The sequence below is a fragment of the Egretta garzetta genome, unplaced genomic scaffold (assembly GCF_000687185.1).
Source record: "Egretta garzetta isolate BGI_Z169 unplaced genomic scaffold, ASM68718v1 scaffold27, whole genome shotgun sequence".
NCBI lineage: Eukaryota > Metazoa > Chordata > Aves > Pelecaniformes > Ardeidae > Egretta > Egretta garzetta.
Genome location: NW_009260400.1, coordinates 1761974 through 1775090, shown reverse-complemented (window position 1 = coordinate 1775090; position 13117 = coordinate 1761974). Strand labels below are relative to the sequence as shown.

The following is a 13117-nucleotide window of genomic DNA, read 5'->3' as shown; positions in this document are numbered from 1 at the left end:
TTCATGAGCTGCATGCTGCCCGAGGACTTGCTGGTGGCCATCCTCTCCGAAAGGCTGCAGGTATGTGTGGTGGGGCCAGACGATCTGTCCCTGCTACAGAGGGACTTGCAGTGAGGTACGACTCAGAGAGGAGGGAGGTCTGTGTCTGCTGTTGGAGGAGTCCTGGGCAGCACGCAGGGATCCTCGGGTGAAGCTGCAGATGCCATAAGTTGGCAGAGTGCAGGGAAAGATCAGAGCTCCTCTGAGTGGGTGCGCTTGAAACGATGATGGTGATGGTATCCTTCAATGTCTGGGTTCGCTGACTAGCCGAGGGCCCGGCGCGCGCGGCAGCTGACTTTTTCTCTTCTGTTTCAACTTCATTTGCAGTTGAGTGACTGCTACCAGGGAGTGGTGTTCGATGGCCTGGAGACCCTCTTTGCACGCAGCACAGCATCTGCTCTCCTCTGCCTGCTCAAAGCTGTTAGAAATCGGCCTCATATCTATTTTGTGAACCTGTTCCAGGATTATGCTTCTTTGAAGGCCCGGGAGATGGCTGCAAAAGAGCAGGAAGGTAAGATTCTTCATCTCCATACTTCTCAAATCTCTCTCCAGCCCTCAACCTTATCCGTGTGTATCTGTGTTACCCACAGAGCTTGCAAGAAAAGTTTTTATTAATCCTGCCACCTTCTGTCTCAATATAGCCAGCACTCAGCTCGTGATTGCTTAAATTACAGCAGAGCTGAGGCTGTAAGGCTTAGTCTCTAATGTTAAAGCTTGGGCACAAGTGCGAGCTGTTGTGGCTCAGGAATTATGCAGCGGCCGACTGTCCCCAGCGCTGGTGCGTGTGAGCCAGGCGAGGCATAGGAACTCGCTGATGGGCAGTAGCTTGGGGGATTGTCTGAATTCTGGAGCAGGGATATGAGCTTCTCAGTATCTCCTGGCAGGGGGCTAAGCTGGGTCGGGACAGAGTTGTGAATCCTCGCAGCTCACCCAGAACAACCAGCTCTGCCTGCAGTCTCCAATGGTTTCTCCTCTGGTCTGTGCTGAAGGACGGGAGCGGGAAGACGCTGCCAGGAGGGAGAAAGCACGTCTCTGGGAGATGGATGAGGACGAGTATGATGCCCTCACCGAGGAGCAGAAAACTCAGTTTAATAACAATATCCGACAAGTCCAGCGTGAGAGGAAGAAGAGGTCTGTAAGCCTTCCATGGGTAACTCCCCAGGGAAATGTCTCTGAAGGGTTTCCCTGCTCCAGAGACCTCGGTCGAGCTCAGAGGGGTTATAGAGCAAAGGCCAAAAGTGTCTGTTACAAGCGGCACAAGGATGGCCAATGCCATCTCCTTGGTTCCCAACAGAGGAAAGATCTCCCTCCGGTGAGATGAGAACACATCTCCGTTTTAGTGGTGAGCCCTCCAGCTCCAACACTGAGAGCTGGGCTCCATGCTTGCCTTGCCACTGTACTTCTAAGTGCCTCAAAGTTAATTATGTTGATTTTCATCATCTTCATCCCCCTTCTTCACCAAGGGGTTGTGGTGTGGGTTGGCGTGAGGTGCAGCTGGACTGGCTTGGTTGAGGCACCAGTCCTACCATAGGTGAAGTCTTTGCAATGCTGATGTCTCAGGGTTGTCCTACAGACTGACCACAGTCGTCAAAGCTTGCTTAAAGCCAGCACATATTTCAGCGCTTCTTTCAGCCCTGGCTGAAGTTTGTTTCCTTGGGAGGAGCTCACTAGGGCTGCTTCAGATTGTGCTTTCCAGGACAGGCAGCATGAGTTTGCCATGGTCATGGCTGGGTTCCAGCGGGGGAACCTGGTTGTTTGGAACCTGTTTTGCAGGAGGGGAGTCACTGCAGCCTTTGCTTTCTGATTGATAGAGTTATTCTCACTGAGGAGCAGGCTATGCCCAGAGGGAAGAAGGGTTGGGTAAGCCCAGTATTGGTGCGGGGATAAGTAGGTGTTGGTGATTTGCGAGCTGGTTTACGCTGGGAAATCAAGAGAGGGCTTCAGCCATCAGTGTGGAGAGATGGTGGATGAGTCTTTGGCAGTGTGCTGGAGGTGACCAGGTGGACTTGATTGGAGAAGCAGTACAATTTAGACAGCAAAGCCAGGATTTGGCTGGCTCTGGAGGTCCCCTCCCAACTTTCCTCAGTTTGGATGTTCCCAGCCTCCCCAGGTTGAGGGAAGTCCATGGAGATGGTTTAATGGTTCTACCTGGCCTCAGGGTCAGTGAATGACCAGCTGAGATTGCAGTGAGCCCAGATTTCTGGTGGTGACTCCCAGGGCTGTTTTCTGTTTGGCTGAAGGGAGATGGAGCAGCTGGCTCGAGAGCTTGAAGAAAAGCACCAGCGGGAGTTAGAACGCTTGAAGGAGGAAGAGGAGCTGAAGAAGAAGTCTAAGCGGGGGAAGAGAGAGCTTGGAAAAGACAAAGATAATGCTTCGGGGAAGAAAAGCCATCCTGGAGTCAGGCAGGTGGGTGGTTGTGTTTACAGACATGAGTAGAAGCCCTCGGGACCTTCCCGTTGAGTGGTCCCATTCCCCGAGAAGCCAGCAGCCACATGCTGTGCTGGCGAGAGTACTGGGCCATGAATAACACATGGGGCTGGGCTGGGAAACAGCAGCTGGTGCTGGATCGTGCTGCTGCTTCACCAGAGGGGTTTTCCCATGGGTTTGTAGGAGAGCTGGTCTTCTAGGACCACGTTGCCTTTGAGCCATGGCTCCACCTAATTCCATACATTGACTGTGAAGCCCAAGATAGCTTTAGCTCAGCGTTCCTCCCCACTCTGCATGTGATTTACACCTCTGAGCCATGATCTGTCAGGGCTGTGGTGTCTCTTCCTACATGGCTGGCAGGAGATAGCACCAGGCCTTGGGTATTTGTCAGCAGCCAGACTTCCCCAAGAGTCAGCCAGGCACAGGGATGCTCAGCGCACGAAACGAGCCCAGAGGACTGTACAGGAGTCAAGAGGGGTGCCTTCAGTTCCCTGTTTGGTTTGGGAAGCTGTTCTCTTTCTTGGCTAGTTTGCAGGGACAACTCATCAGACTGGCAGCAGGGAATTTGGTTTCAGTTGAGCTAAATTGGGTACCAGCTCCGTTCTGAATCGGGATTTTGTAGAGCACCTAGCACAGGTCTCGGACGAGGCTTGGGGTGCTATCGCAAAGATCATCGCTGTCCTACAGTCTTTGAGTCAGTGCTTTGAAATGCTCGCTGCTTTTTTTTTTTCCCCTGCTCCTCCTGCCCAGAATATGAACACATCCACCAGCAACACCAATGCGTCCACCAGCAACCGGTCGGATGTCACCGAAGGGGTAGACAAGAAGGGATCTCTAAAGGAGCACCCAGACCCTGTTGCAGGTGATAAGGAAGATAAGAAAAAGCAGAGCAAGGTTCCCCTGACGGATGCCTGCCCAGCAGTGACTGCACAACACACTGACCCAGAACAGGCAGAAACCAAAGATGAGGCCCTGAGTGATGACGAAAAGAATTTAGCCCTGAGGTTTAAGATCTATGAGGCATCACAGAAGGGTGTCATGCATATTTTGTCATCCTGGGACAGGGTTCAGGGTGTCCTGCTGTCCCCTCTGAACCAAGATGAGGTGCGGCACCAAGCAGAAGACCAGCGCCAGCGTTTATCCAGCCGCAGGAGCCGGAAGGACAGAGAGAAGGAGCGTCAGGAGCGGCTAGAGAAGGAGCGGCTGGAGAAGGAGCAGCTGGAGAAGGAGCGGCTGGAAAAACTGAAGGTTCTTGAGGACTTCAAGTTATCTCAGCTGGAAGGGGAAGGTGCAGAAGAAGGGTCAGCCAGTGGCCAGGGTGTTGGGGTGCCCTGCTTGGACATCCAGGTGCTGAGCTCCGAAGATGTGACTAGAGAGATCCTGGAGAGCAGCAAGCTGCCAGCAGCAGATCAGGTAAAGCCCTGCAAGACTCAGATGCTGAGCCTGCCGTGGGCTGGGCCCTGGTGTGTTGTGTCCTGACAGGTGACAATGGCACAGAGCCTTGTCCAGGCCATCGATGATGTTCCACTGTGGTTTTGCAGCAGCCATGTGGCTGGGGAGGTTCTCAGCATCACTCAGACGGGTGGGAAGAGGGAGTGCTCTCTGTTCAAACACCCTTCTGTTCAGAGAGTTTCCCAGTCTGGAAATCATTAAAAATGGTCCCAGGGCAACTCGTGGTCATTGTTTCCTTCAGTTGGGTCACTCAAGGGAAAGGTTTCATTCTAGGTCCCACGTGTAGGTCCTGTCCCCCCACTGGGCATAAAAAAGCACTATACTCCATATAAATAAAAAAAAAAATGCCAAAAGCTCAGTGCCTTTAAGGAAGGACTGCGAGGATGAAGGTGACAGGAGTATAAACAGGGTTTTCTCTTACGCTGTAGATACTGGATTGCCTGGGACTGGGTCCCTCGGGGCCTCCCATTCCCCCAACTGCTTTTTACTCTGTGATCCACTACCCGGAGAAGCGGATGGCCCCTGCGGCAGGAGAAGCCCTCAAGCACTTTGTCTTTGTTGTGCCAGAAGGTGCCACTGCAGAAGATGAAAAGAAGGATACGGAAATTCTTCTGGATGTTCCCATCATGCCCACGCTGAAGGTGCAGGGGCCAGGCTGGATGGGGGCATGGTGGCAGGGGAGGATGGAGAAGGATCGCTGCGGAAGGGCAGCGAAGGCACGATGGGGTCCTGGGTCTGCAGGCATCTCTCTTGTCTGTCCAAGAGAGACATAGGGCAGCTCTGTAAGACGAGAGAGGAGAAAAAAAAAAAAAAAAAAATCACCTAAAGCCCTCAAATTCCCTTGAAGTGAGGGTCCTGGGCAAGGGGAGGTGTTGTAGGCAAAACAACCTCCAGTACAGAAGACCTGGGAAGATAGGAAACCAGTAGATGCTGGCTGCTTATTTATTCTCTCTCCTGTTTGTTAACCTGCGGCTTTCTTTCCAGGGTGGGGATGTCTCGGGGCAGGGCTCACCCCTCTCTCCCTTCTCTCTCCCCCCTTGGTGCAAAGACGTCGGAGCAGCAGATCACCCCAACCAGGAGCCAGTCGAGGAAGGAGAAAGCCGTGGGCAGCCGGGAGGCTGCAAGGGAGAAGCGGAGCTCCAGCCGGGGCAGGAGAGGTCTCCAGGGACCAGGCACAGGAGCACCTACACGTTCCCCCAAGGTGGACCAAAGTGGTGCAGACACGGTCCCATCCCCAGGGAGATCTGTCAGGTGAGCTGTGAGGGAGGAGGTGAGCCCTCTGCACCATGGCCAGCTCACCAAGTGAGGTCCATCATCCCTGGCTCTGCAGGGACCCTCTGCTGGTACCTCCATGGGATGGCGATGACCCTCCATCCTCGTCTCATTTGCTCGTTAGCAATGTCTGAAGCTTCCTCTTTAATTACCAGGCTGAGCAGCTGCCGGTGGATAGTGCCTGCCCGTGGTGAGGTGGAACTGAGGATCCATTTCAGCTCCATGGTGCTGGGCCAGTTTGATCAGACGCTGCATTTTGAGGTCCTGGGGACAAACCGTCTGTACCAGCTGCACTGCAGGGGCACCTGCCTGTATCCCACCATCAGCCAGGACCCACGGTAAGGCCAGCCCCTGGGAGCCTCCCACGCTGCCTGTCCCTAAACTCAGAGCCAGGGCTGTCCCTTGTACCCCTGGCTTGGGCAGAGTGTGCTGCCTGAGCAGCCCAGCATCTTTTCCCATGCTTGGAACTGGGAACCAGTGCTGGTTCCCTCAGTAAGGGTTATGGCTTTCTGACCAGGTTTGCTCCTTAGAACATCTCACAGCTCCTCATTCCCTGTTTTCTCTCTGCAGGTTGGTGTTTCCTCACCGGAGGAAGAGCAAGGCGGATGATGACATCATCTTCAAGCAGTATGTCATGAACACGGGTGTATTCCACTTTGGACCGCTGCTGTGTGGGAAGTCAAGAGACTGGTACGTGCTCCCCACCCCATGTGAGCATCCTGATGCTCTGCCTGCTCAGAGTGAGGCAATGGGGTGGGATCTCCAGGGCCTTATGCTTGGAGATGCACCGTCCCGGTGGCGCAATTCAGGGCAGGCCCCAGCAGAGACCAGGGAGATACACAGGGCCATGGATGTGTGAACTTGAGCAGATAACGGAAACATGAGCCTCAGAGGAGCTGGGGAGAGGTAGAGATGATCTTCCTACCTGGTGGGTGCCTTGGTGGCCAGAGCCACATGCTGCTTCCAGCCTGAAGGTGACTTGGGGGGCAACTTGTGTCCCTCCTCGTCTCAGCATCACCACCTATGAAATGAACTTTACAGTGCTTTTTTTCAAGTGCTGTAAGCTCTACAGGTAGAGTGAAGGAGCAGTTATTCTGCAGTCCATAATATTAGTAAGGCTTTATGATTTGACCTGCCAGTGTGTGTGCTGGGGGGGAACCTGCGGAAGAATAAAAATGGGATTTACATTTTCCCAACCCTCACTGCTGGATAAAGTCTGCCTAAAAAAGTTGTCATTGCAGCTGCTGGCAGATTTCTATTTTTAACATTGGTGGGGTTTTTTGTTTGTTTTTTTTTTTAATATTAGAAATTAAGTTCTTGTCTTCATGGGAGCTCTGGGGAGCTGGTGGTATTTTGACAACCCAAGGAAATTAAATCAAAACAGTTTAAAAACCAAAAGAGGATCCTTAGCTGATGAATGGCCTCAGGTTTCTGTTTGCCTTTTTAACCCTTTAACTCCAAATTCTGTTTCACGCCTGAGAGAAGGGGTATTTCTTTAAATTTAGCGTTTGTCTTGGGAATTAATCCTTTCTATTTCCTTCCCTGAGACTTGGAGCTAAGCCATGAAATTCAAGGCAATCTCATGAAGTTTTTGAAAGAGATAAGCTAAACTATTTTTAAAACCTCTTTTCAAAAGCATTTCTTTATACCCTGCGGGGAAGGAAACCCAACAAAGAAGGGGAAAAGAACCCATGTGCCTGGCATACTTTTATTTTTTCAGGCACCTTTGAATTTATAGTTTGTAAAACTCTCTTCATTTAAGTGGCCTGTGCAGCATCATGCTTCTGGATTGGAGGCACCAAGTATAGGGGCAGCCATCAAAGTAATGCAAGGATGAACCGTGTAACGTGCCCCTGAAAGCGATCCTTCTTCTTAGCTGGCTTGTTAGACAGCGGTCATAGAATCACAGAATCATTGAGGTTGGAAAAGCCCTTTAAGATCCCCAAGCCCAACCGTTCCCCTAACCCTGCCAGCCCACCACTAAACCCTGGCCCTAAGCACCTCCTCTGCCCAGCTTTTAAATACCCCCAGGGATGGGGACTCGACCCCTTCCCTGGGCAGTTCCTTCCAGGGCCTGACAGCCCTTTCAGGGAAGGAATTTTTCCCAATGTCCACCCTAACCCGGCCCTGGCACAACTTGAGGCCGTTTCCCCTCATCCCATCACCCATTCCCTGGGAGCAGAGCCTGATCCACCCCGGATGCCCCCTCCTGTCAGGCAGTTGTAGGCAGCAATAAGGTCTCCCCTCAGCCTCCTCTTCTCCAGGCTCAACACCCCCAGCTCCCCCAGACACTCCCCAGCAGCCTGGGGCTCCACACCCCTCCCCAGCTTCCTTGCCCTTTTCTGGACACGTGGTCCTCCAGCATAGCCTCCTGCTGCCAGGGCATGGTGCCTACCTTGATGTGTGATAAAAAACTATGGTCCCGGCATCTTCTCTGCAGCTTTTTCCCCTTTTGTGGTCCAGGTACAAGGCGCTGCACTATCCCAGCAACGGCGAGAAGCTGACCATCCTCAATGTCACCCCCTTAGAAGCAGAGGTGCATTTCTTCTTTGAGCATGACCTCAAAGCAGACACGTTCCTTTTAGACCCTCCCAGCATGAGGCTGAAACCTAAGGAGAAGCAGGTAGGCAATGAGCAGGTAGGGCGGGTGCCGGTAGGAGTGCCCAGGAGCCGTTCTCCCTGCTCACCAAATGCTCTTCTCTGTTTCTGTTTGTGGGGCCGGTGTTAGGAGCTGAGCATTTGGGCATACCCCACTTCAGCTGGCCTCGTGGAAGACAACCTCATCTGCTGCATTCGGGAGAACCCAGAGCCGGTGATCTTCCGGCTGTGCTGCCAGGGGGTGCAGGTGGAGCTGGGGGTCAGCCCCAAGCAGGTGCATTTCGACAAGCTGCTTCTGCACAGGTCAGTCACCCCACAGCCGCTCTGCTGGGGGCGAGAGCTGTCAGCAGCTTCCCCTTCAGCTTCTCTTGCTGGCCATGTGGCCACCTGGATGGGAGGCTGGGCTAGCATCCTTCTTCTTCCCAGCAATTCCCAGTCTCTTGCTCACCATTCCTCATAGGCTTTGATATCCTGTAACAGCCACGAGCTCCGTAGCCCCCCAGCGATGCTGTGCAATGGGCATCTCGGTGCGTTTGTGCCTTGTCTGCTGGTTCAGAGAGCAGTCCAATTGCTCCTCCTTATCTCCCTTCTGTTGGATACACTTCTAATACCAACTTCTCCTCCCAGGACCTCATCTTTCAGGCTTGTGACATAGAGAAAACATCAAACTATGGTTTCATATGTATGGATAGGGCTGTTCCAAGTTGCATTCAACTGCAAGGCTAGCATGACCATCGAGCAACCGGTGCTGAGTGTCTTTTCTCTGCAGGAAGGACAGCAAGACCCTGGTCCTGCGAAACAGCACCCCACTGCCGGTGGCCTGGCGGCTCAGTGGCCTGGAACACCTCGGCGAGGACTTCTCCGTGTCGCAAGACAGGGGCACTGTTGGTCCCCGGGCAGAATTTAGCGTGCACCTGTATTTCAAGGCAACAAAGGCTCTAAGCATTAAGAAGACGATCCGACTGGAGGTGAGGGGGATGGTGCCCGCCCTGGCAGAGTGGGGCGGAGTGATCAGCCCCATGCTCTTAAGGATGGAGGCTCTGCTTGAAAGGACACCCTGCAAAGAGGGCAAAAGGATGAGCCTTCCTGAGATTCCTTTCTACCCCTGTTGCCGGGGGGCATTTTTGGAAACTAAGCGACTGCTGGGATGCTCTTGTAGCTGAGCTTCATCAGGCAAATATATTGTGGAGTTGGGAAGAGAAGTGCCTGACGGACATAAGAGCGCTGTGACCCCAACTTCTGTTGCCTCAAACTGGGTTCGCATCCCTGAGCACCCACATCACCCTAAATAACCAGCTGCTGCCTCTGTGGGGCTTGCACCTGGGTTATGAGGCCATGTCCTGAGCCCATATTGCATCCACCATGCTGCCCTGCATGCCTGAATGCTGCTGTTTGGTTGTCCAATCTTCAGCACGCTCCCTGCACCCATCCTGGAGTCCATCTGGGACTCATAACGTAGAGCAACACACTCTCACCCTGGGATTTTGTTCCTCGTGGTTTAGGGGCTGCATTTCAGCAAGGATGCTGCATGATTGAAGAGGAGAAGGGTTGATGGTCAATGCCATGGGCTCTGGGCCACCTCACGTTTCTTGTGGTTGTTTTTACATCGCTGTGCCTCCCCAGGTGCTTTAGCAGCAGTGTTCCCTGCTGTAGGAGCGCAGGGATGGGCTGATGGGGTTTCCTACCACAGCAGAATCCCACTGGGGTCAGCCTGTGAGAGGAACCATTTTAGGAAAGCTTGGGAGTCCACAAATGCTTGTCAAGCAGGGAAGGCCATGGTGGAAGCAGCCGGCAGAGACCAAGGACTCATATGTTGCCTACCAAAAGAATTTAGGAGAATGGTCTAAGTGGTGTTTTTTTCTTGCTGCCTCAGGTGTCAGATGCAGAAAATGTCCTGGGGATCGTTCAGATTGAAAATATCCAAATCCTTGCGGAGGCCTATGATGTTGCTCTGAGCATCAGCATTTCTAAAGGTCAGTGGATGCCCCTAAAAACAAAAGTAGTCCAGGTGCATTGCATTGCATTGCCTTGGCGATGGGCAACCAAAGCGCGTGGGACAGGATGGGACAGCGTGCGAGCATGGCACGGGTGTGTAAAGCCCATCTCCTGTGAGCTGCGTGGGCACGCACAGGGCTGTCGGGGCTGTCAGGGCACAGCCAGCCTTGAGGCTCTCGTCTCTGAGCTTTGGAGCATGCAACTTTGTGCACAGATTGATCCAGGGGCTTTGGAACAGCAGGGATGTGAACAAGTGGTTGGCAACTCCTGAAGGCTCATAAAGGCATTGGATCTGTGCTTGGAAGCAAGGATATGGAAACTGAGCTCCTTAGCTGCTAAACCCAGCAGATATCCCCCAAGTAAGAAGAGAAAGGGCAGCAAAGCAGCTAGAGAAAACTTCTGAGAACAGAAGCTTGACGAGAAGGGTTTCGTGCCACCTGAGAACTCCAAATAACGTATCTTGTCGCTTGGTGTGGTCTGCAGCAGCTCACAAATATTCACCGTTTCTTACCTTGCTCTATGGGTTTTCTGCAGGTACGGATGGCAGCGTGGATTTTGGGATCCTTAAGGTCCTGGATGATGCAAAGCAAGCGCTGACTCTGAAGAACAAAGGGAAGTACGAGATCGCCTACAGGTGGGTCCAGCTGCCCGGGCTGCAAATGTGCATTGCCACCATCTGCCCAGGCCTGCATTCTCCTCCGGTCCGCGGCTGGAACCTGGTCCCGTGCTGCCTACCTCACAGTCCGGCTAAACACAAAACCTAGGCTCTCTAATCTCAAATACTTTAACAGAGAATCCAGCCACACACCAGCAGTTCTGTACGGCTCGGCAGGAACCAGAAGGGGGACCCTGAAATCTAAGCCGTTTGCTGCTAAGATTCATTTGCTTCCTTTGAGGGTCAGCTTGTTTCTCTTTATGAGACTCTTTAAAGGAGGGAATGAAAAAATTCGGTGTTGAGGTCAGCTTGCAGCACCTGTCTGCGCTCTGTGTCAAGGTCTGGGGTTCCCCAAGCAGAGCTGGATTTTTCCCTTTTATTTTTTTTACGGTCCCACACAAAGTCCTGGCTGTGCTGGTGGCATCTGTACCTTTAACTGCAGAGATCTTCGTCCCTTCCCTTTCTCCCCAGTTTCAAGCTGGAAACCGTGGATACCAACATACCCAACTTGGCATCCCACTTCACTATCCAGCCCCAGAAGGGTGTGCTATCTGTCTCCGACCGCCCTGTGCAGGTCCAGCTGCTCTTCCACCCCAAGACGGAGATGAGTATTGAGGACAGCCCCATCCTGCACTGTCAGGTGAGCTGCCGGGCCCGGCGGCATTGCACACCTTGCCTTGGGAGTGCAAAGCAGGACACGTATCTTCTGGAAGGAAGGCTTCAGCTGGGGAATCCGCTCATACATGTTCACCAAAGTCTTTCAGAACCCATTTGTGATGCTTCCTAAGTGGAGCTGAACATCTGGCTCTGGAGGAGGCGTTTGAACAGGGAGGGTGAGCTGATGGGGACCTGGGATGGGGTCAGGGGACAGAAAGAGAGGCTGGCCTCTTTGCTGCATTTACCAACCCCTCTGCTGGTTGCAGGTGATTGAGCCCAGCATCTGTGAAGGAGGCGAGACCATTGCCATTATCCCAGTGAGGGTGTCAGCAAAAGCGGTGTTCAGCAAGTACAGCATTTACCCTGCCTCGCTCATCAGCTTTGGTGCCATGATGAATGGCACCAGGAAAACCTGCACCTTCACACTGGAGAACAAAGGCGTCCTTGACTTTAAATTCTTCATCTACCGAGCAGACCAGGAGGCACCTGTATTGCCAAGGAAAAGGTGAGAGAAGACCTGCACCACCCTTCCAGGGAGCAGAAAAATGCCTCGATATCCCTGTGTGTAGGGCAAAGCTGCTGATATGGCTGATCTATCCATAAGCTACAGCAAGAGGTGCTGCAGGCACCCTGCCTTCTCCCCCCAGGAGCCACCAGGAGCAGGAAGGCTTTCCTCCATGGGGAGGAAGACCAGCTTTGGCCTCGGAGAAAGGCGGGGGGAGCTCAGTGTGGTGAATGTTTTCTGCTTTCTCCACTCAGTGCACATCAAATGAAATCTGCCCGTTCCCACGAGAGTGAAAATTTAAGCAAAATGACTCCCTCAGTCAAGCAAAGCAAGAACTCGCTGCAAAAGGATGCAAGCCCCTTCATGCAGGTAGGTGGCTCCTGCCCCCCAACACGTGCTGTGGGAGGATGCTGTGGTGCCCAGGCTGGGGGCTCATCACCACAGGAGTGGATGTGGTCTGTGTGATGGAGGTCCGTCACAGCCACAAGCAGGGGCAGGAGTGGCTCAATCCCACTGACAGTCCCATGCTCTGACTCAGATCTGAAGTTTTGGGGTTGAGAGAGGGGAGCAGGTCCCGTGTTTGGTAACGAAAATAGGTCTGTGGATACCACAGATGCGGAACATCCCTCTTAGAACTCACAGTCCACTGATATAAGATGACTTTGCTTTTTCTTCTTCCCAGCCCCTCTCTCCTCTCCCATCATTTCTCACAGTTATTTCTGCTCTCCTGTTTTACCCCTGGATGTTGAAGGATCCCAGCTACCACCTTCACACTTTACACCCAAACTCTTTCTCTACTCCGCTCAGGGCAAGCCTTACACCTCCTCCTGGCTTGTTTATGCCATCCTGGGGCTGCCTTTGGGCCATGGAGTCATCCCTCCTTGCCCTGGGACTTGGGGGCTTGGGCCCGGCTGGAGGCCAAGGATGGGCATACTCCTTGCTAGGGATGCTCAAGGTAAGGCTGTGAGACATCAGCCTCTCCTGGGACTCTTTCCACAGGCTCGCTTCACTCTAGGCATGTTCACGGTGTACCCTGGGTTTGGCTCCATCCCTCCTGGAGGCCAGCAGATGATCACGGTGGATTGCTACGCAGAGCCAGTGGGGACATGCAAAGAGTGCCTGTCCATTGAGATCAGCGACAGAGACCCCAAGGACAATCCCCTTGGCATCCCCTATACCCTGTTTGCTGAGTCCTGCCTCCCAGGTATGCCCCGTCTGCAGGTCCCCATGGCCAGGCCTGCTGCTGGTCAGTACCCAGACTGACCACTGGGACAGAGACACCCTGACCCTAATGTCCTATCTTAAAATGCTTTTCAAGTCCACCAGTGGGGAGAAGTGAGAGGGATGCATGGAGGAACAAAAAGAAAGCAATACCCTTTAAGGCTGAGGGTGACTGAGCTCCATCCTCACAGCCAACACACCCACCCAGGTTGGGTTTTGCAGTGACCGGGGCAGAAAGGGCTTATTAAGCCTTCCGAGAGGCCAGCAGAATCCAGATAAATTCATCAGGAAGGCTT

At 53.1% G+C, this 13117-nt stretch overlaps 1 protein-coding gene across 1 annotated transcript in view; it reads left to right on the top strand.

The window, feature by feature from the left end:
- Positions 1 to 3: 3 nt before the first annotated feature.
- The window catches only part of LOC104130293 (HYDIN axonemal central pair apparatus protein), a 30365-nt gene continuing 17251 nt past the window's right edge, over positions 4 to 13117 (top strand). The window contains exons 1-18 of the mRNA XM_035898719.1: positions 4 to 60; positions 367 to 550; positions 1029 to 1170; positions 2280 to 2445; positions 3217 to 3879; positions 4347 to 4559; positions 4967 to 5169; positions 5346 to 5528; positions 5761 to 5880; positions 7654 to 7813; positions 7919 to 8091; positions 8558 to 8756; positions 9662 to 9761; positions 10318 to 10417; positions 10910 to 11078; positions 11362 to 11600; positions 11855 to 11969; positions 12600 to 12804. Coding sequence (XP_035754612.1) covers positions 4 to 60; positions 367 to 550; positions 1029 to 1170; positions 2280 to 2445; positions 3217 to 3879; positions 4347 to 4559; positions 4967 to 5169; positions 5346 to 5528; positions 5761 to 5880; positions 7654 to 7813; positions 7919 to 8091; positions 8558 to 8756; positions 9662 to 9761; positions 10318 to 10417; positions 10910 to 11078; positions 11362 to 11600; positions 11855 to 11969; positions 12600 to 12804 — 3391 coding nt within the window. The remainder of the gene's footprint in view (positions 61 to 366; positions 551 to 1028; positions 1171 to 2279; positions 2446 to 3216; positions 3880 to 4346; positions 4560 to 4966; positions 5170 to 5345; positions 5529 to 5760; positions 5881 to 7653; positions 7814 to 7918; positions 8092 to 8557; positions 8757 to 9661; positions 9762 to 10317; positions 10418 to 10909; positions 11079 to 11361; positions 11601 to 11854; positions 11970 to 12599; positions 12805 to 13117) is intronic.